At 45.9% G+C, this 20,458-nt stretch overlaps 1 protein-coding gene across 6 annotated transcripts in view; it reads left to right on the plus strand.

Annotated features, from left to right (window-relative positions):
* Positions 1-18,771, plus strand: part of THSD1 (thrombospondin type 1 domain containing 1) — a 169,733-nt gene extending 150,962 nt beyond the window's left edge. For 5 of the 6 annotated variants that reach the window (XM_084879356.1, XM_084879359.1, XM_084879357.1 and 2 more), the window contains 2 exons: positions 9,288-9,446; positions 15,763-18,771. In XM_084879356.1, coding sequence (XP_084735482.1) covers positions 9,288-9,446; positions 15,763-17,150 — 1,547 coding nt within the window. In that variant the 3' untranslated portion in view covers positions 17,151-18,771. The remainder of the gene's footprint in view (positions 1-9,287; positions 9,447-15,762) is intronic. The other variant, XM_084879360.1, reaches the window with a different exon arrangement.
* Positions 18,772-20,458: the final 1,687 nt, after the last annotated feature.

Genomic DNA, 20,458 nt, shown 5'->3' on the forward strand with positions numbered 1-20,458 from the left:
GAACTCTTTAGTATTATATAATGACTTTTGTTGTCTCTTTTGATGGCCTTTATTCATTTGTCAGATATGAATATTGCTACCCCAGCTTTTTAAAAAAAATTTGCCTGGAAATATTTTTTCCATCTTATTCTTTATGCCCATGTTCTTCTCTTTCTCTTAATTTCTTCTTCTTCTAACAGTCCCTTTAGCATTTTTTTGCAGTGCTGGTTTGGTGGTAATATACTCTTTTAGCCTTTATTGTCTGTGAATCTCTAGCTTACCTTAAATTCTGAATGATAGCCTTGCTGGATAGAGTAGTCTTGAGTTCAATCCTTTGGTTTTCATTACTTTGTATACTTTATGCCATTTCCTTCTTGCCTGATGTGTTTCTGTTGAGAAATCCACTGACAGTAATGGATCACCTTACTAGGTAACTTCCTTTCTCTCTCTTGCAGTCTTTAAGATTCTTTCTTTAATGTTTGTCATTTTAATTATTATATGCCTGGGTTTGGGTCTTTTGTGGTTCATTCTGATTGTGATGCTGTGTTTTCTGAACTTGAGGAAACTCATTCACCAGGTTAGGGAAATTTTCTCTATTTCTTCAAACAGGCTCTTTATTCTTTTTTGAGATTCTTCTACTTCTAGTACCCCTATGATTTGAATTTTGTTATATTTCATGTTCTCCCACAGCTACCTTAAACTCTTTTCCTCCTTTTTATTTTTTTTAATTTTTATTTATTTATTTTTTAATAAAATTTTATTGTTCATATTATTACAAATGTTCCTTCCCCCCCTCCTTCTCACCTCACCCTCTGTCCTTTCCCCACCCCCCATTGTCCTCATCCATAGGTGCACAATTTATGTTCAGTCTCTTCCCACATCTCCCTCTCCCCCTTTCCCCAAGAATCATCAGTTCACTCCCCTTCCATACCTCTGATTCTATTATATTCAACAGTTAATATTGTTCCTCAGATTTTTTTTTAGTTTCCTTGGTTTTTAGATTCACTTGTTGATAGTTACGTATTTGTTGTTCATAATTTTTATCTTTATTTACTTTCTCTTCTGAAAGAACCCCCTTCAGCAATTCATATAATTCTGGTTTGGTGGTGATGAACTCCTTTAGCTTTTTTTTATTAGTGAAGCTCTTTATCTGACCTTTGAATCTGAGTGATAGCTTTGCTGGATAGATTATCTTTGGCTGTAGGTTCTTACTATTCATCACCTTGAATATTTCTTGCCATTCCCGTCTGGCATGCATGGTTTCTGTTGAGAAATCAGCTGACAATCGTATAGGTGTTCCTTTATAGGTAACTACCTGCTTAGCTCTTGCTGCTTTTAATATTCTCTCTTTGTCTTTTGCTCTTGGAATCTTAATTATGATTTGTCTTGGTGTGGTCCTCTTTGGATTCCTTTTATTTGGAGTTCTGTGTGCTTCCTGGACTTGTAAGTCCAATTCTTTCACCAGGTGGGGGAAGTTTTCTGTCACTATTTCTTTCAGTATGTTTTCGATATCTTGCTCTCTTTCATCTTCTGGGACCCCTATAATTCTGATGTTGGATCGTTTGAAGTTGTCCCAGAGGTTTCTTACATCATCTTCAATTTTCTGGATTCTCTTGCCTTCTAGCTTCTGCAGAGGAGTGTCTTCTGGCTCTTTATGTTCCAAATCTTTGACTTGATTCTTGTGATCTTCTATTCTGTTTTTAGGACTCTGTAAAATATTTTTTATTTCAGACAATGTATTCTTTATTTCTTGTTGATCCTTTATCATTTCTTGTTGATCCCTTTTCATATCCTCTTAGGTCTCATTTATTTTATCGGCCTTTTCTAGGAGACTCTTGAAAAACCTTATAAGTGTGGTTTTGAACTCTATATCCAGTCGCTTTTTGTCCTCCATTTCTTTCATTTGTGATCTATTTGGTTTAGGCATTTTCGCAGGCAGCTTTCCTGATGGGACGGGGTTTCAGGGTGGAGCCTACAGCCTTGGCTTCCCTCAGCCCCGCCCTATGCGACTCCTGAGACTCAGGGTCCTTCAGTACTTGTTGCAAGTGCCTCTGAGAGAAAGGTGCCCTCGATTTTCGCCTGCTGCCAAACTGTCTATGCTCTCCCCCAATGAGTCCGGTATTGGGGTTCAGTTCAGTTGGAAGTGGAGTTGGAGGTGGCGTTCAGAGCAGTCTGGAGCCCCTGTCTCCTTCCCGTCAGGGCAATCCCGCGGCACAGCCGGCCGGCCCTTCTCTGCGTGCACTGTGCGCGCCTCCGGGACCTCCTCTCGCCGTTCCCTGGAGTTCCGCCTTACAGCCCAGCTCCCTATGGGTGAGCCTGGGTCCCCAGGGTCTGGCCTAGAATTGGAGTTCAGAGCAGTTGGAGCTGGGCCCAGCACAATCGGAGCTTTTCTCTGCTTCCCGCTTGGGAACGCCAGCCAGGCACTCGGCCTCCCTCCTCTCTGGCTCCGTCCTCTCCGCGCGCCGCGTGTCTCCGTACCTTAGGCTTTTACAGCTCCTCCGCGCTTCCTTCTGGTTTTCTCCTTGCTTCTTGTTGTAGGATTTCCAGTCAGTCGACTTTCCTGTAGTTCTGGGTAATGTCCATTTTATATTTTAGTTGTATTTTATTGAAATTGTTGTGTGCGGCTGCGGCTAGTTGCCTACCCGAGCAGCCATCTTCTCTTTTCCTCCTTTTTAATTTTTTTTTCTTCCATTTGCTGCTCTGAATGGGTGTGCTTTTGTTTTTGTTGTTGTTGTCTTTTTTTCCTATCTTGTCTTCTAATTCGCTGATTTGGTCCTCAGCTTCTTCTAGTTTACTATCGAATCCTTCTAGGGTGTTATTTATTTCAGCTATGGCATTTTTCATTTACAATTGATTCTTATTATTTCACCCTCTCTTTTCATGTTGGTGTAGTTCTCAGTTGGTGTAAGTCCCTCATAATTCTTATTAAATTGCTTATGCTTGACACTGAATTGTTTGAGCACCCTTATCACCATTACTTTGAATTCTTTATCTCACAAATTGCTTGCCTCCATTTCATTTAGTTCTTTTTCTAGCACTTCCTCATTTTTTTTCATTTGGAGGTTGTTTCTCATCTCCCCAGTTTTTCTCTCCCTTTGTATTCATTTCTATATATGAGATCACACTGCTATCTCTCCCAGACTTTGTGGGGTTGTCTTATGTAGTAGGTATTTCTGTGGGACCCAGTGGTGCAGTCTCTTAGATCACCTGAGCTGGGTGCTCTAGGAAAGCCCCTTGCTTGAGTTATTTAGTTTCTCCTGTTATAGTTGAATATTGAATGTTATTGTCCCATTTATGGATGGAATCACCTCTCAGGCTGGCTGACTACATGGCCCATCCCTGACCATATATCATGGAAACTATTGTGGAGGTACTGACAGAACAGAACAAAATACAACACCACAAAATGCAAAATAAAAGAAACAACACACACACACACACACACACACACACACAAAATATCCCTACAGCAACAATACAAGCAACCACTGGAGTAGAGAGAATTAGGAAAGAGAAAAGAGAGCAAAGATGATAAAAGAAAAGAAAGAAAAAATTTGAGGATAAAAATAACAAAACACAAAACAAAACAAAAATAGAAAAAAAGGGTGGGTAGAGAAAGGGAATATGTAGGTACAGAGCAGAAATAAGGAAAATAAGAATAAAGAATTAGGGGAAAGATAGCAGTTTAAAATAAAGGAGGAAGAAAAGAAAAAAAAGAAAAAAGGAAAAGGAAAATAGATAAGAAAGCAGATAGACCCAAAATAAGAAAAGGAAAAAAATGAAGAAAAAGCAGGAGAAAAGGGAAAGAAAGGAAAATAGAAAAATTGCGTAGGAAAAGCAAAGAGGAAAATTAGAGATATGAACAAAAACATAGAGAAAGTCTCCAGGTGTTTTCTGTCCTTAGATATAAATTTCTTCAGCTGGACCTCAGTTGGTAATTCCGGGTATTCATTCCTCATTGAATTCAATTTTATTTCCAGTCTGGCCATGGGAGGAGGTGCAAGAAAGGTCTGCCTATTTGGCTGTCATTTTAGCCTCCTCCTTGGTGTATGGTATTTTTAAAAATATTTTGCTGAATTTGACTTGCTAATATTTTGTTGTGGATTTTTGAAACTGTGTTTATAGGGGAAATTTGTCTATAATTTTCTTTTCCTGTAACATATTTGTCTTATCTTGGAATTCAAGTCGTATGGCCTTGTAAAATGAGCTTGGGAGCCTTCTCTCCTCTTGAGTTTTTTGAAACAGTTTGCAGAGGATGGGTGTTACTCCTTTTTGAATGTTTGGTAAAATTCATCTGTGAAGCCATTGGGTCCAGGAGTTTTGTTTTTGGGGGAATTTTTTATTCCAGATTTTATTTTATTGATAATAATCAGTATGTTCAGATTTTCTGTTTCTTTTTGACTCCGTCAAAAGATGATTGTGTGTTTCTAGGAATGTACCCATTTCTTCCAATTTGTTAGCATATTGTTTGTAGCATTTTCTTATAATTCTTTGTATTTCTATTATGTCAGTTGTCACTTCTCCTCTTTAAGTTCTGATTTTATTTATTTGGGTCATCTTTCCTTTTTATTGATGAGCCTAGTTAAAGTTTTATCAATTTTGTTTATTTTTTCAAAGAACCAGTTCTTGGTTTCATTGATCTTTTGCATTTTTTAGACTGTTTTTAAAAATTTCTGCTCTGTTCCTTATAATTTTTTCCTTCTACTCATGTTGGACTTTGCTTGTTTTTCTTTTATTTATTTGAGACTTTTATTGTTTCTTAAGGTAGGCCTGTACTGCCATGAATTTCCCTCTTAGGATTGCTTTCACTGTGTCCCATGTATATTTTGGTTGTTATTTTCATTTTCATTTGCCTCAAGGTATATTTTGATTTCTTCCTTGACCTCACTGTTAACCCAGTCTTTGTTTAGTAACATATAACTTAGCCTTCATGTGTTTGTGTTTTTCAGTTTTCTTCTTGAAATTGATTTCTAGTTTCATACCATCATGGTTGAAGAATATGCTTGACACAATTTCAGCCTTTTAAAATTTATTGAGACCTGGTTTTTGGCCTAAGATGTTCATCCTGGAAAATATCCCATGTGCACTTGAAAATGATGTATATTTTGCTGGGTTGGGTGATATGGCCCACAGGAGATATGGCCCCTGTGGGCCATGTGGGAGGAGGGTTTAACACACAGGGACAATGACAGCCGTCCCTCTACCCTTTACAGGTCTAAAGGGGGTGTAGATTTGGAATGCCTCATATAGTCTCTCATAGAAAACTGCTGGACTTTCATCAGGCTTCTGAAAAACCTGAGATTTTAGCCATTGGGCTTCTTGGCTCTGGCCCTGACCCCGTTGAGGAAGGCCAGCCAATATCTTTCTAGCCCGGTCCTTCCGTCTTCTGAGTTCGGGTTCCAATTGGGTTCCTCATTGGGGAAGGCCTCCCTGGCCCATCTGTCTGTATGTAATATTCCTGCCGGGACCTGGGTTTGCAGCCACTTCCGAGCCTCTGTTACTACTCTCCTGTGCTCCTCAGTGTTAAAGAGCGTGAAAAGGAGCTGCTCTCAGTCCACCCAGGTGGGCTTCGGGGTCTGGAAGATCGTTTCTAGGAGGTCTTTCATGGCCTGAGGTTTTCAGAATCAGCTGGGGTGTGATGTTTCCAATTCAAGATGTGACTGGGGGTAAAGGGCTGATAATAATAATAGACTGGCCCTTCCTCCTGCAATGTCCCATCTTTGCCAACTACTTTGGCACCGTGATTCTCCCTAAGAGGGATCTGACGTGCTGGTTGTGGCCTGGGCCCTTGATTGACTGAACGCGAGCGCCGCCCATCTGGCCCTGGAGAGCCTGGCTGAGGAGAAACGGAAGGGGCGGTGTTTCTGGACCTTTCAGGCCAGCTGGCGAAGCACTTGGTGCTCCTGTGGCACATATGGAGATGGTAAAACTAGCGGGGCTTCCTCAGGGGATCCTGGCAGAACAAGGGGTTGGGTTCCCTTCTGAGAGACCTGCTTCTTTTTTCCTATTACTAAAGCCTTACAGAACCGGACCCAAGGCGGTAAGGTTTGAGCAACTCCTAACCAGCTGTCTGTGTAAGGGAACTGGTCTGGGTGTCCGGGGTCTGCGGTGACTACATTCCAGACCGCCCTGACCAGTCCTACGCCTAAGAGCCTTCCGGGGGCCAGCCGACCCCAAAGGCTGGCCATTCTAATTCACAGAATTTCCTTAGTGTTTTGGGGTTCATTTAAATATCATCATTCTCAATAAAACCCTTTTCAAAATTTTCCAACATGCAGTTGAGAACAGTGGGTTTACTTTGTCCCAATCCCAGATGATCGGTGGCGAGAGACAGACGAGGATGCAGGGAAGTTTACTAAAAGCCTGGAGGGTCTCCTTAAAGAAAAGATCCTTAATCAGCACAGGCAGGGGCAGGGTGGGTAAAATCTCTCTGCTCCTGAAAGTCCCAGTCCTATACCAAAAGAGATATACCACTGAGGTACAACTCTGAGACAAAAGAGACAAGAAAAGCCACAAATACCTTTAAATCTACCCCAGAATTCCAAAATTTCAACCCAACACAGCAAAATCACAGAGCAAACCAAAGCCCCTAGTATACAAACATAGACAGGAATTTTTATCCACTGTCCCTCTGTGATGGAGAGCAACCAGCTCTGACAAAACTGACTCAGTAGTGCTGCTTGAGACTTTTGCAGACCATCACAGGTTCAGCCTTCAGCAAATCTAACGTTTTAACCAGATGAGCAAACAGAAAATCAAAGTAGCTCTCACTTTCACACAGACCAGTTTATCAGCAGATAATTATACCAAGACAGACAAACATCCGTACTCACACTCTCTCAGTAGACTAGCCCAGACTGGAGCTGAGCAGATAATGTCCAACTCCCCAGATGGGCATGGGGCACCCCGGGCACCCACTCCCAGAACAGAATTCTCCACCGACTTCTCTGTGAGAACCTCCCGGAGGAGTTTAGCTGCGTCCAGCCCCCCTTCTCGGTTATAAATTGGCTAGTCCCACACAAACAAACAGAAGAGTGAACCCATATTCCTTAATCGACTCTGAATTCACTCACCTCCGGAGTCCTGATTCCTGATTTACCTGAGGAAGTCCTATGACTTCTGGGGAGGTGATCAAGCTCCCCCTTCACTCATTTGGAGTGGGCCTGACTGACTGGGGCCCCTAACTTACAGATTCTGTCGACAGGTCCAGAGGTGTGCGTCCACCTTTCCAGATGCCAGCTGGGTCCTGGGCTGAGGTCCGGTAGCACCTGGAGCCCCTGTCTCTGCATGCGCGCCCCTCCCCCCGACCCCCACCGCCCTGCTTATTTCTGCTAAAATCCGCAGTGCACACCTTCCGGAGGCCTGTCCCGGCCTCCGACCCCCGGGCCCCAAACCCTGTCTGCTCATCGGAGGCAAGAGCCAAACACGGTTAGCTTCTCCGTCAGCGAACCAAATGTTGCAGAAGACCAAAGAAATGCCGAGCACACTTCCCAGAGAAAGGGAGGGACCCGTTTATTAACACTATTGGACTCCGGGAATAATCTCCAAATCAGAGTGAAGAAACATGCAGGGGGCTTCACTTCTTATAAACTTCTGGGGTCTTTGTCTTGCAGATATGGTTCCGCCCCCTTTCGTGGGCTTATAGGAAGGCCCCCAGGTGTTGGGGGTCCCCAGGCCGTATCCGATGATCTGTCCTGGGGCCAGCGATAACGACCCTCCTCTCCGCCCCCCCCACCCCCCCCAGGACAGTGCATTGTTCATGGTTTTTATGGCCTGACATACCTTGCAAGACCAGTTTCCTCCTCAGAATCTTTAACATGTTAATCATAGTTATCTTAATTTTTCTGTCTGATAATTCCAAAATTTGGGTCATGTCTGAGTCTGGTTCTCTTGATTACTTTCTTTTAAATATATTTTTATTGATTTCAGAGAGGAAGGGAGAGGGAGAAAGAGATAGAAACGTCGATGATGAGAGAGAATTATTGAACAGCTGCCCCCTGCATGCCCCCACTGGGGATTGAGCCCACAACCTAGGCATGTGCCATTAACCAGAATCGAACCTGGGACCCTTCAGTCCACTGGCCAAGGCTCTATCCACTGAACCAAACTGGTGATCACTTCATTTCTTGATAGTTTGTTGTTTTTTCTTGCTTCTCTGTGTGTTTCATAATTTTTGGTAGAAAGTTGGACATCTTACTTAAAGCTGTATGTATCAATAAATAGTGTTTTCCTGGAATTGGGCATGCCCTGTTTTTACAGCCCTTTAATGTGGGGGTGATTCTTCAATCTATCTAGTAAAGAATGACCACCTTCAGTGCATAACGGAGTTCAACATTTTCTAATGTTACTGTGTTCAGGGTAGGATTGGTGGCCAGAGGGTTTTACTCCATACTTCACTTGTACCTCAGCTTTAGGTTGAGTCTGTACATGTATGTTGTTGTTATCTGACATTTGGTAATCGCTCATATGGTGCAGGGTTGGGGATGTGCTACGGCGGTTGGAGAGCATACCCTTCTGCCAGTTCAGTCTTAGTCTGAGACAGGTACTGTGCCCCAGAGTCTCAGTGTTGGGGCCTTCTTAAGGACCCTGCGCCTCCCTAGTGGTAGAAGCCCTCTAACAATCCCGGCCCAGTACATTTTTCGCTCTGTCTTCTCTCTTATTTCCTCACAACACTGGGTGCCCTCGGAGTGACAGGTTTTCTGCCTTGTCCCCAGTGGTTGAGGCTTTTGCTGACAGAGCAAATGGGGCGGAGCATCTGGATGAGGTTTGAGTTTTCCCATCATGCTGCCTCTTCCCTTCTCAGGCCTCCACCTAGAGAGGGAGCCTTTTTCTACTCTTGCACCTCTCCTTCCCCTCAGTCCTTTTTGTGAAACTCTGGTGAGATCTGTGGCCCCCCTTGAGTACGCGGGGTCCTGTGTTTTCATGCTAGCCCCAATCAGGCCGTTCATTACATTCTTAATGACTTCTCTTCACCAGCTTGTATGAAGCCTGGCACCTGCCCCAGGAAGCAGTGTTTGCACCCCGTCTTTCTGAAGAGGCGCTGTCTTTTCTTATATTTCAGACCATTCGTTTGCCCAGTGTCTTTAGTTCTCTGAGGGTTCTAGAAAGGTTAATATTTGAAGTTTATTCAGCTTTCCTTTGTTTTACAATCAGAGGCAACAACACTCCAGCTTTCTACATCTTTGAGAATGTTTTTATTTACTGCCTTTTTAAGGCCCAAAATTTGAGTTTTGCTGCTTCATTTGGGTGCAGTTAAATTTTGATTCTCAAATGAGCTAGCATTAAAAGCATGGCTAATGTCCTTGCAGAAACTTGGGGACTGTGGCAGCCGTGGAGCCGGTGTAGCGCCACGTGTGGGGATGGTGTCAGAGAGCGTCGCCGCCTGTGCCTCACTTCCTTCCCCTCCAGACCTGGCTGCCCCGGACCGTCCTCGGAGACCTCCCGGTGTTCCCTGGAGGAGTGTGCCGGTAGGTATTCTCCTTCCTCTGGGAGGCCCTCCCAGGGAGCTTGTTGAGCCAACGCCCACCTGAAAATGACCAGTCTGAGCCCAGGAGTGACTCATAAATTCTCTATTTCTCTTGGCTGTCCTAACCCTGTATTCATTAGGGTGTCATTGACTGACAATAGCTTGCCAGTGAGATTACAGGGGACTTAACACTTCAGATGATAGGGAAATGACAAGTAACTTTATCTAACTTAAAGATTCAGACATGAAATTATTTTTAAAAATATAAAAATGGGAGAGGTGATCATTTCCCCCCAGGATTTTTTTGTTTTTACTTTTGTTTTATTTCTCGCTCCTTCTTCTCACCAAAATTAAAATTTTATTTTCCCCATTATCCCAAGGAAGCTCCAAGGGACCACACAGACCATTGTTTGTCAAAATGGGGAAGACTTTCCCCTAGAGGGCCCTGTGTTTATACTTACCGGCCCTACCCAGGAGGAGAACGTGGGGAGAGTTCTTGCCATCACCGAGAGATTGGCCTTCTCTTCACCCTCTACACATCTTGAAGGCTCAATAAGAATTTGATGAGAACTGATTGTAGATGTGATGGTCACGTGGCTCCATTAGGTTTGCTTTAGTTTATGGAACGGAATCCCATTCATTTACCACAGGTTACAGCAGTAAAGAGCCTTTGTTCTTCCTGCACGCCATTCCACCTTCTGATGTCTAACCAGTTGCGCACTTAGTTGGCCAGCCTTTGCTCTGGTCCTGACTCTTAGATAAAATCCTCCTGTCAAGTCCTGACCTTTCCCACTTTCTATTTCCAGGTGTGAAAACCATCTCTACATCTTTGTCCTTTCTCATCTTGAGAAGTTAGATGTTTTTCCGTGCTTGGATCTCAGAGTATCTTTTAGCCAAAACTACAGGCACCTGGCAACGCCTCGGTCAGTGCCCAGGTCTGCGCTGGGTAGAAAGGTGGCAGGATTCTCCTCCTACCCATGGATTCTCACATAGCAGCCCTGATACTGAGTCATTCAAGCATGAGTCAGCCAGTGCTGCCCCCTTGCTTCCATCAGGGTGATGTCCAGTGCTACGTCCTTCTTCCCTTTATTCCAGTATCCTAAAGATGTTCTCGCCTGTGTATTTTTTTATATTACAGCTTCAGACCCAGGCTCTTTCCTAGCCCTGAGTTCTCCCCTCTTTTTTCATAAGCCTCGGGCCACACCCTGAGTGTGTTCTTTCTCCAGTTCCCTCTCATACTGTTTTCTAAGGCTCTCTCTGTTTACTCTTTTCTTTATAAGTTTCCCCCCCCCCCTTCCCATAGTTTTTTCCTTCCGTATAACTTTCTTCAAATACATCTATTCCTTTGAATTCTGAAATTTCATGTTGGTTAACATATTCCATCTAGAGTTCATAATTCTCAAATGAGTTTAAAGTTAATTGCACCTTGATCTTATTGGAGTGGCCATTTACTGACCATCTGTTATGTGCCAGCACTTTAAATAATCATTTCTAGAACAAAATAGATCCAGAGATAGAAGCAGGAAACAAACTATATAATCTCAGAGGGAAGGGGGGGTGGTGCAAGAGAAGAAATTAACCGAAGAACTTATATGCATAACCCATAGACACAAGAAAATAGTGTGTGTGGAGAAGGCCTGGGGAAGGGGGGTGTGGGCTAGACAGTGTCAATGGGAAGAAAAGGGGACATCTGTAATAATTTCAGCAACAACAGTAACAACAAATACATCATCTCACTTAAAGCTCTCAACTCTACAAGGTAAGGATAATTATATTGGGCTCAGATCTTGAGAGCGTGCTGCCTACCAAACATTTTCCTAAGTGCCTTGCACACATGAAGTAAGTACATCATTATCTTCACATACAAATAAGGACTTTATGGCATAGAGCACATGTGTCAAACACAAAGCCCGCGGGCCAAATCCAGCCCGCCAGGCCTTGCAATGTGGCCCGCACCGCGCTGTCATCACTGCACTCCGCTGTCAGTTTATGACATTGTCAGTTTATGACTGTTCAGTAAACTATTCGGCCTGCGATTTAGGCTGGATTTTAGATTTTGGCCCCTTCTCTGATTGAGTTCGACACCCCTAGCATAGAGAGTGTAAGTGACCTGCCCAAGGCCATCCAGCTGGAAATCAGGGACTAGATCTGACTCCATACTAAGCTACCTATCTTGAATATATATACTGGCCAATGTAGCTTTCTAGAAACAACCTGAAATTAGCAATCACTTTTTAAAAATATATATATTTTTATTTTTTACAGAAAAGAAAGAAGGATAGAGAGAAATATCGATCAGCTGTCTCCTGCATAACCCCTCCTGGGGATGTGCCCGCAACCAAGGTACATGCCCTTGACCGGAATCAAACCTGGGACCCTTCAGTCCACAGGCCGACGCTTAGCCACTGAGCCAAACCAGTTTCAGTAAATTAGCAATCATTTTTGAGGACATGTGGTGTTATTTCATGTTCTGGCATCTTACCTCTTTAATGAGTGGGAATTAGAAATTTGAACATTATAAATTAGCAAAAAGGATAAGTGCTACAGGCATCCCTACTTCTATAGGTGTCCTCAGATAAATGCTTATGTGGATAAATATGATCATTTCTTTCAAGTGTTCTCTGTCTCCTAATCAATCTATCTTCCGCTCCTTGGAAATACAGAGATCTGTTTGCAGGCTACTTAGCATCAGGAAATCTACATTTCAGGTGAAAGGAAAGACTAGATGAGGCAGAGATGGACGAGGCTGGCAGCTTTCGGGCTTTGCTCCTGCTGTGGCTTTGAAGGGACCCAGCTGTGTCACAGCTGACAGCTCAGTGAAGAGCCCTCCCTGAACTGCTCTCCCTGAGCTCAGCCGCCACCGCAGGTGAAGAAGTGATAAGTCAGGAAACAAGTCTTTCATTATTCACCTCCTTTCACTTGGTTGAGGACTGAGAGCTCTGTTTGGCTTTGAGAGGATGTTTTCATGCCAAGGTCTGAGTCTGGTTCTTTGTTAATTTGGTCCATCTTGCTCAACACCAGAGGAGGAGGATTTAATTGCCATTGCACCCACATTCCACAGGTGGATATTGGTCATTTTGCTGTTATCTTTTAAATAATGAATCGATTGATTAATTAATCTTTCATTTATTGAGTACCAGTTACATTCAAGTTACTGTGACTGGGGGTGATAATATATAGAGAAGACGTGGCCCTGTCTGGAAGGGGCTTATGATAGGTTGCTCAGCAGATAATATGTAGTACAATATGGGGCCTGCACTGACAAAGGTATCCACAGCGCGCTGTGGAAGCTCTCGGGGGTGATAACCATGGTGGGAACACCGCTGTTTGCAGAGGAGGTGACATTTGAGCTGAAGTTTGAGAGCTGGGAGGTGCTGCCGAGGTGAACTTGGTGAGAGGGAGCTTTGAGCAAAGGGAGGAAAGCAAGCATGAAAGAAGATGGTCCAGTGAGACCCAGAGAACTGAAAATAACTTGAAGTGGCTAGAGGGCAGTGTGCCGGGAGGCAGTGGTAAAAACAAAGCTGGACAAGCTGACAGGAGCCAGATCCTGGGGGCCTTAGCGGTTTGGACGTGTTTTAGAGGGATCTCTTCACCGTAGTGCAGAGTACAAATTGGAGTGGGGAGGAGGAGTGGCAGCAAGGTCTGTTAAGAGTTTTCCAGTGACCCAGGTGGAAAATGAAGCACAGCGTGGGATTGCAGAGGAGGGAAGGATTCACAGACTCGGAGGGCGGGGGGGGGGTGGTGGTGGTGGTGGTGGTGGTGGTGGCAAATGACAGAGAGGGAAGCGCCAGGGTGAAACCCAGGGTTCTCGTACTGGCCAGTGCACGGGCAGTGCCGCCATTCCCTTGACATCGGTTGTATCGCAGGAGGCGCAGGTTCTGAGGGAAGATGGCGGGTCTTGGGCATGTGGAGCTGACAGTGTTGGGGGGACATCGGTGGAGAGAGAAAAGCTAGTGGAGCCAGGATGGGTCCTAGACCTCCCTGGCTCCGGAATTCATGTTTTCCCCTCCCAATTAGGTGAGTGAGTGTTATCATTGAAACCAAGAGGAGAAAAAGTCACAGAAGTGTCAAACAGTAGCAAGTGCTGCAGATTTCAAGAAATATCAAGAAGGAGCTCCTTTGAATTCAGCCATTCGGTCATTAATGACCTTGACAGAAGCCCCTTACACCAGCGGCCCCAGCTGGTGGTCCGTGGGCCGCTGGTGTTCTGTGAGGCCCGGAAGGCTGGTGGGCGCTGCTTTAAACCACAGGCATCCCCAGGAGCCGGAGGTGATGACGTGGCGGTAGTAAGTCAGCAAAGGTGGACTCTGGGGGCTTGGCAGGGAGGACAAGGAACAAGCTGTGGCTGTGGCAGCAGTGAGAGGATTCTAGAGAAGTCTTTTTAAAGTGAGAAGAGCTTGAGCATGTTTCTGTGGCACTGCAAGGAGGAGATGCTGGAGATAACTGATACAGAGGGGCAAGCCCCCAGAGAAGGGTGGCCTAGAGAGCACTTGGTGTACTTGTCTTTGTAGGAAAACACTCGAATTCTGTAGAGAAAGAGGCAAACAGGGGTGCAGTGGCTGGTAAGTTTATGGCGGGGAGAGGATGGCAGAAGCAGCTGGGTGCACTTGCCTGATAGCTTGTGTTTTGTGTGTGACCTAGCAGACGGCCGAGGAAGAGGATTAGATAGGAGGACTGAGAAAGTGTTGAAACTCCGAAGCAGTGTTGCAGATGTTGGAAGAGAGAGTTGCTTAGGAATCCATGGGAGGATTTGGGAACTGTCAGCATGGGGAGGCACTGGCGTGCTGAACGAGTTATTTTCCTCACCAGGGCCTGGCCGCAGCAGCTGGAATTCACATGTCTGAGTTTATCTAGGAATGGACTTTTACTGTAGAGCAGGACAAGGGGCATAACTCAATATTAGAGGTCAGAGCGTTGAGTTGTAGGGAGAGAAGAGAGACCAGGATGTGGCTGGAGATTGGGAGAAAGGGAGGGGTTGCAGAATCAGAAGTTGCAGTGAGCTTGAACAGCCAGTGTAGTGACAGTGAGTGAGTGTGAGTGAGAGGGAAATACAGCCAGAAAGCGGGCTATGGAATTTAAGTTTTCAGAAGAGGAGCAACGGCAGGCAGTGGGAAGGCGTGATATGTCAGATGGACACTGAAGTCCCCTAGACGGTCCCAGCTTTGGGATGGTGAAGAAGATGGGGACCCACCCAGGTCCTAGCGACTGATGGCTGCCATGAGGTTGGGAGTTTACAGTATTTGGGGAGGAGCAGGGGAGTCATCTAAGTGGATGGCTTCTAATAAAAAGAGTACAAGTTTTGTATGGAGGTGAACGAATTGGTTGAAAGTGGCAATTGGAAGGAGAGGGAGGACACACCTGTTGCTGGCCCTGTTTGCTTATAAAGTTGGTGTCAAGCTTCCCCTCAGGAGGGCGGAGGAGAAGCTGTGCCCTCGGGTAAGGCCAGGAGGAGGAGGGAATGTCTGGTGGAAGATTCTGGATGAGCTTGGTTGTCAGGTGTGCCAGGCACCAGAGGAGGGAGCAGGGAGCAGTGGGAGGACAGGCCCAGGGCTGGTGACAAAAAGGCTGGAAGGACTTGAATGGTGGACAGTGACCAAGGAGGAAAGAGAGGTGAGGTCTGGTGGCATAAGTTGGTCTCAGGTTCCCAGATATCTCAGTGGCAGTTTAGGCTGCAGCTTCAGAGGGCGTCTGAGAATTGGTGAAACATTTTGGTGACTGTGGAGCAAACCAGTTGGAGAGAGCAGGGAAGAAGAAGAGAAAAGCCAATGCCACGTGGAAGGTAGGAATGGGAATGGAGAGCCACGTGAGAAAGAGGAGGCTTCACACTTAGGAAAGTCAGCTCCTGGGTATTAGAAAGGAAAACTGAGTGACATTGTCAACAGTCTTATTTTCATGTATGCATTTCTCTAACAACCTTCTTAAATTATTCTGCATTTTGAGTTTTATACTTGTATGAATTTCTTGATGTACACCTGTCTCAAAGGTACACTTACCTATTGCCGTCCCATGTACCTTAAGTGGAAACTTTCCTCATGCTGCTGCTATGTAGAAAATTTGAGGCAAGTGCCAGCAGGAGCTGTGAGTCCACGCCACCTGTATTGTGGCTTATCTGGTCACCTCACTTCTATGGGTCTCCGCTTTTTAGTTTGGCTTAAGCTGCCAGCAGAAATACATAGTCAAGACACATTCTAGCCCTTGGTTAGTTTACTTTGTTCTTTAACTGCTACATCATTAGAGCAGGCCCCTCAGAGATCTTACAACCATGCAGAGAAAGCAATTCCAGAGAGTACATTTGTCCTCCCCTCCTTTGTTCGCAGCGTTCCGGCCATCCAGCCCGTCCCCTCTTCAGCCCCAGGGCCCAGCGAAGTCCAACAACGTTGTGACGATCACCGGGATCTCCCTCTGCTTGTCCATCATCGCTGCCACCGTCCTCATCACGCTGTGGAGGAAGTTCGGCCGCCCCCCCAAGTGCGGCACCCCCGCCCGGCACAACTCCATCCACTCGCCCAGCTTCCGGAAGAACTCGGACGAGGAGAACATCTGCGAGCTGAGCGAGCAGCGCGGGAGCTTCTCGGACGCGGGTGACGGGCCCCCGGGCGGCCGCGGGGACCTGGGCATCCCCCTGGCCTACCGGCAGAGCGTGCCGGCGACCCCCGAGGACGAGGCCTCCGGCAGCGACAGCTTCCAGTCCGGCGCCCAGAAGATCATCCCCCCGCTGTTCAGCTACCGGCTGGCCCAGCAGCAGCTGAAGGAGATGAAGAGGAGAGGCCTGACCGAGACCACCAAGGTGTACCACGTGTCTCAGAGCCCGCTCACCGACACCGCCGTCGATGCCGCCCCGCTGCCCGCAGACCTGCCCTTGGACCCAGAGGGCCCAGAAGAGGCTGCAGCAACCAAGTTCCGCATCAAATCCCCGTTCCTGGAGCAGCCCGCGGCCGGGGCTGGGGACAGGCCCCCCTCCCGGCTGGACGTGCCGGCCTCGCAGGCCAGCTGCGCCGTGAGCCCCAGCCAGACCCTCATCCGCAAGTCGCAGATGAGGCACGGGGGCAGCCGCGGGGGGCTGTCGGAGAGAAGCCACCCCAGGAGCCTTCATTTCAGGAGGACCGCCAGCTTCCACGAAACCAAGCAGGCCCGGCCGTTCAGGGAGAGGAGCATGTCCACGCTGACCCCCCGGCAGGCCCCGGCCTACAGTGCGCGGGCGCGGCCCTGGGACCAGGCAGCGGACAGGTGTCGACCTCCGAGTCGAGGTGCCGTGGTATTTCCTGAGAAACGGGACCATTTCCAAGGAGCAGGTGGGATCAGCACTCCACTAGGCTCTCTCCCTAAACCCTGCGCCTTCGGGCAGCCGCTGAGGAAGCCAGACCTAGGGTTTCGCCAGGCAGGATTGGTGGCGGGAGGTGAGAGAGCAGAGCTGCCCAGAGCTCGGAGGGGACCGTCCCCCAGTCAAAGGAGTGTCTCAAGGAAGCAGCCTTCACCCACTGCCCCCAAAGATAGCTACCACAGGGTGAGCCCTCTGAGCCCTCCACCGGGTAGGAAAGACCGGTGTCAGAGCTTCCCGGCTCACCCCGAGTTCGCCTTTTATGACAATACGTCCTTCGGCCTCACCGAGGCTGAGCAGAGGATGCTGGACCTCCCTGGATATTTTGGGTCAAACGAAGAGGATGAGACCACAAGTACACTTAGTGTGGAGAAGCTGGTCATCTAGTCCAAGACCAGCCCGAGACTTCACACACCTGGTGTCCTTTGCCCAGCTCGTGTTGTCAGCTGCTCATCTTGTCCTGTGGATTGCTTAGTGTAACTGTACAGTAGGACGGAATGTAGGCAGGAAGTAACCTGTATGTGTGTTGTTCATGCATTCTAATTCATAAGAAAGAGGTTATTTATCCTGAGTTTTTCCCTTTGTTATCCTATTTCTATTGGTTTATTGCTAATAACTACAATAATAAAATTTAAACAAGAGTGAAATGGGGCTTGGACTCTCGTGTGGATATGAAATATGACAGAAGGTGATTTGTGAGTGGGAAATGCTGTGAACACTTCGACAGTTTCCAACTTGAAACAAATTTGGGAGTCTCAGCTGTAAAAAGGGCTTGAACAAAGTGAACTTGCTAATCCAACTCTGACTTCTAATTTATTGTTAGAAATAGGTAAGAATGTGACATCTACAGGGGCATTATTGAACATGTTTGGCTAATTAAGTCAGTTCTGACTATTATGTAGTAGGCTGTTTAGTCATGGTAATACTGCGAGATATTCCAGAAGTTTCAGGCCAGAGTTGGGTAATATCTTACATGTTTTTGGTTTTTTTTTATTCAACCAAATAAATTTGGTGACTTGACACAAAATTATGAGTTAAGTATGCTTTGGAGGAATAATATAAAAAGCCGATTGTTCAGGTACTGATTCAAATGAAGACCTACCCATCCATCCATCATTGTTTTGAGCAAAAAGTAAACATTTTGGAAAGGGAGTATTGGGTCCTGAGAGCATCAGCTGGAGCATGAGCAGCGGCTGCTGCCCCCCGCTCAGCCTGCACCAGCGCGGCGCCAGCACCCCAGGGGCTGTCTGAAACTGGGTGTGTGTGTTTCTGAGATAACACTATCAGATTAATCAGAAAGTATGTGAATTAATATCAGGTATATGGAAAGCAGGCGGACTAGATTATGCTCTTATGGCTTAGTCTTTTTTAGTTGGAAGACAAAGTAAAGAGGGAAAGAGGAAAGTCTTTTAGAAATTTAGAATCACTTTTATTTTCTGATTAAAACTGACTGTCACATTTTACAGATGAAGAATTTGAGGCTCAAGGAGGGAAATTCACTTCTGCAGAGTTGGATGAATATGGACTCATTTTTACTCTAATCACCAAACTCTCTGCTCTGCCGTCGCAGCCTTTGAAAGTCTTCTCTAACAGTGGCAAGTTCAGGAGGAAGCTGGCCCTTCGCAGTAGGACACAGAGAGATGCCTTCACTAGTTTTTCCCAAAGAAAGGAAGCTTTCTGCGGCTCGATGTTAGAACTGGTTTTGCGTCTTGTTTGGAGGTGAGGGCTACACAAAACCTAAAGTTGGGCTCCTTCACTGGAAGTCGCCGTCAGATACCGCGAGGGCCCTCTGCAATAGGGCGTCTTCAGCAGAGCGATCTCAGCCTGGAACCTAAAGCCTTGTCTGCGTACACTTGAGTAGCAGCACTTTCCTTATTGTTCCCCATGACCTCTCCAGCTGCCGCACCCACCCTGCCATTCAGCCTGTTTTCCTTCTTCCTTTTCGTGTTTATCAGGATGTCAGCCTGCTGGCAAGATTTTGAGGACCATTGGAGAGCGCTGAATTGATGGCACAAAAAAATAAAAAATCACAAATGCAAATACTATATTTTTCAAAGTTTCTCTTCTGTTTGTTACATTAGTGCTTCACTTGTGCCATTATTATTGAAAATTAAAACATACTTCCTCTTGGCAACGCTTTAATAATAACTATCCACCTTTCAGGAACAGGAGGAGTAGATTATTCAGTGGTGTCTGACAGCTGGTATGTGCTGATACGGAAAAGAGGAAACCAAACTTTTTAATTTCCATTTTCTTTGTTTATCATACTAGAACGCTTTGTTCTCTTTCCAAGTTCACAGGTTTGTTGCCATCCTGTGAGGACAGAGGGTACATACTCACTTATTTCAAACCTCACAGTGAATTTCTCTACAGTATCAGACCAAAATAGCCACAAGAATGTGAAGAGTCAAGAAAAACACTATGAACAGAAGGGTTTTCTGTTAAATTATGTTCTTCCCCAATATTTATCTAAGCTAATATCACAGTCACCTAATACCAGCATATACCACATTCACCATCTATCTAGTCCAGTGTTCTGTGCCTCTTACTAAGAGTCAGTCTCTACATTTCATAGTTAATTTGGCCTCACCTCTGAGAAACAGGAAAGAAGATGCTTCAGTGTTGTCTTTGGTGGGTAAGTGCTAAACTTCATTAGGAGTAATCTTACATTCTGGACCACGTGTCCCGAAGTCCTAACCCCAGTGGCTACCATTAGGTAGGAGCTCAGTGAAGATCTGTGGGACAAAAACTAGATACTCAAAAGCCCTCAAACTATATTTGTGGTTTAACTAGAACAATTCTAACACTTCAAATGCTAAACCATTGTGAATAGGATGTGTACCTATGTGATATTGTGGAATTTTAGTTTCTAGAAGCCCCTCAAAATGAAGCCTCACCTTTTGGGGATATTACCCTCATTGAAGGCGAAAGTATCTCTGGAGCCTATTATAGTGTCTGTACACAGTAGTCACTTAATAAGATTTGAATGTATATGAGAAAGTGGCATCCAAGTGAATGGTGCCCCTACCTTCTAGTGAGTCTCTTCCATTCACTCCACTGTTCTGAAGTCTGCACCACCTCTTTGGGGCAATCGCTCCCCAATTGTGACTTATAACGTGGATTTGGTAGTGCCTATAAGGTTCTTCCTCCTCCCAACTGGTGGGCGGAGTTATGACATTACTGGCATCTGTCACAGAGACATCCCCAAGACATTGAGCCGCCAATCAGTGCGTACCAAAGTATCCTGGAGCCCACCCCTTCCTGTTCCGCCCTGGGTCCAACTCTCTCCTGTTCCTCCCCTTAAAAAGACCCCCAGACCAGCCACGTGCTGCTTGTCCTCCATGTCTAGGCGGCAGCCCGGCTGGGTCCCCTGTCCCCTCCCCATTCTTTCAATTCTGATTTCTCTACCTCCGTAATGAGTCCCGCTCATTACTGGGGAATAAACTTTACTTTAAATGTCTTGGTGGTCAATTTCCTGCACCTCAAACCTTACAGTGCCCAGAGCACTCAGTATGACAAGCCCTTGCCACCACTACCTGAATGCTAATCCAGCCCTTCCTATCAATTTTCTCTCCTCAAACTCTAGTACACTTCATCCTGACCCACAATATAAAACTGCTGCTAATTTGATGATTTCTCATTTTGTTCTAGATATGTAACTTGTAAAGCAACATTGCAGTTTTTATTCTGTGCAG

This window comes from Pipistrellus hanaki (assembly GCF_964339955.1).
Source record: "Pipistrellus hanaki genome assembly, chromosome: 3".
NCBI classification, from domain to species: Eukaryota; Metazoa; Chordata; class Mammalia; order Chiroptera; family Vespertilionidae; genus Pipistrellus; species Pipistrellus hanaki.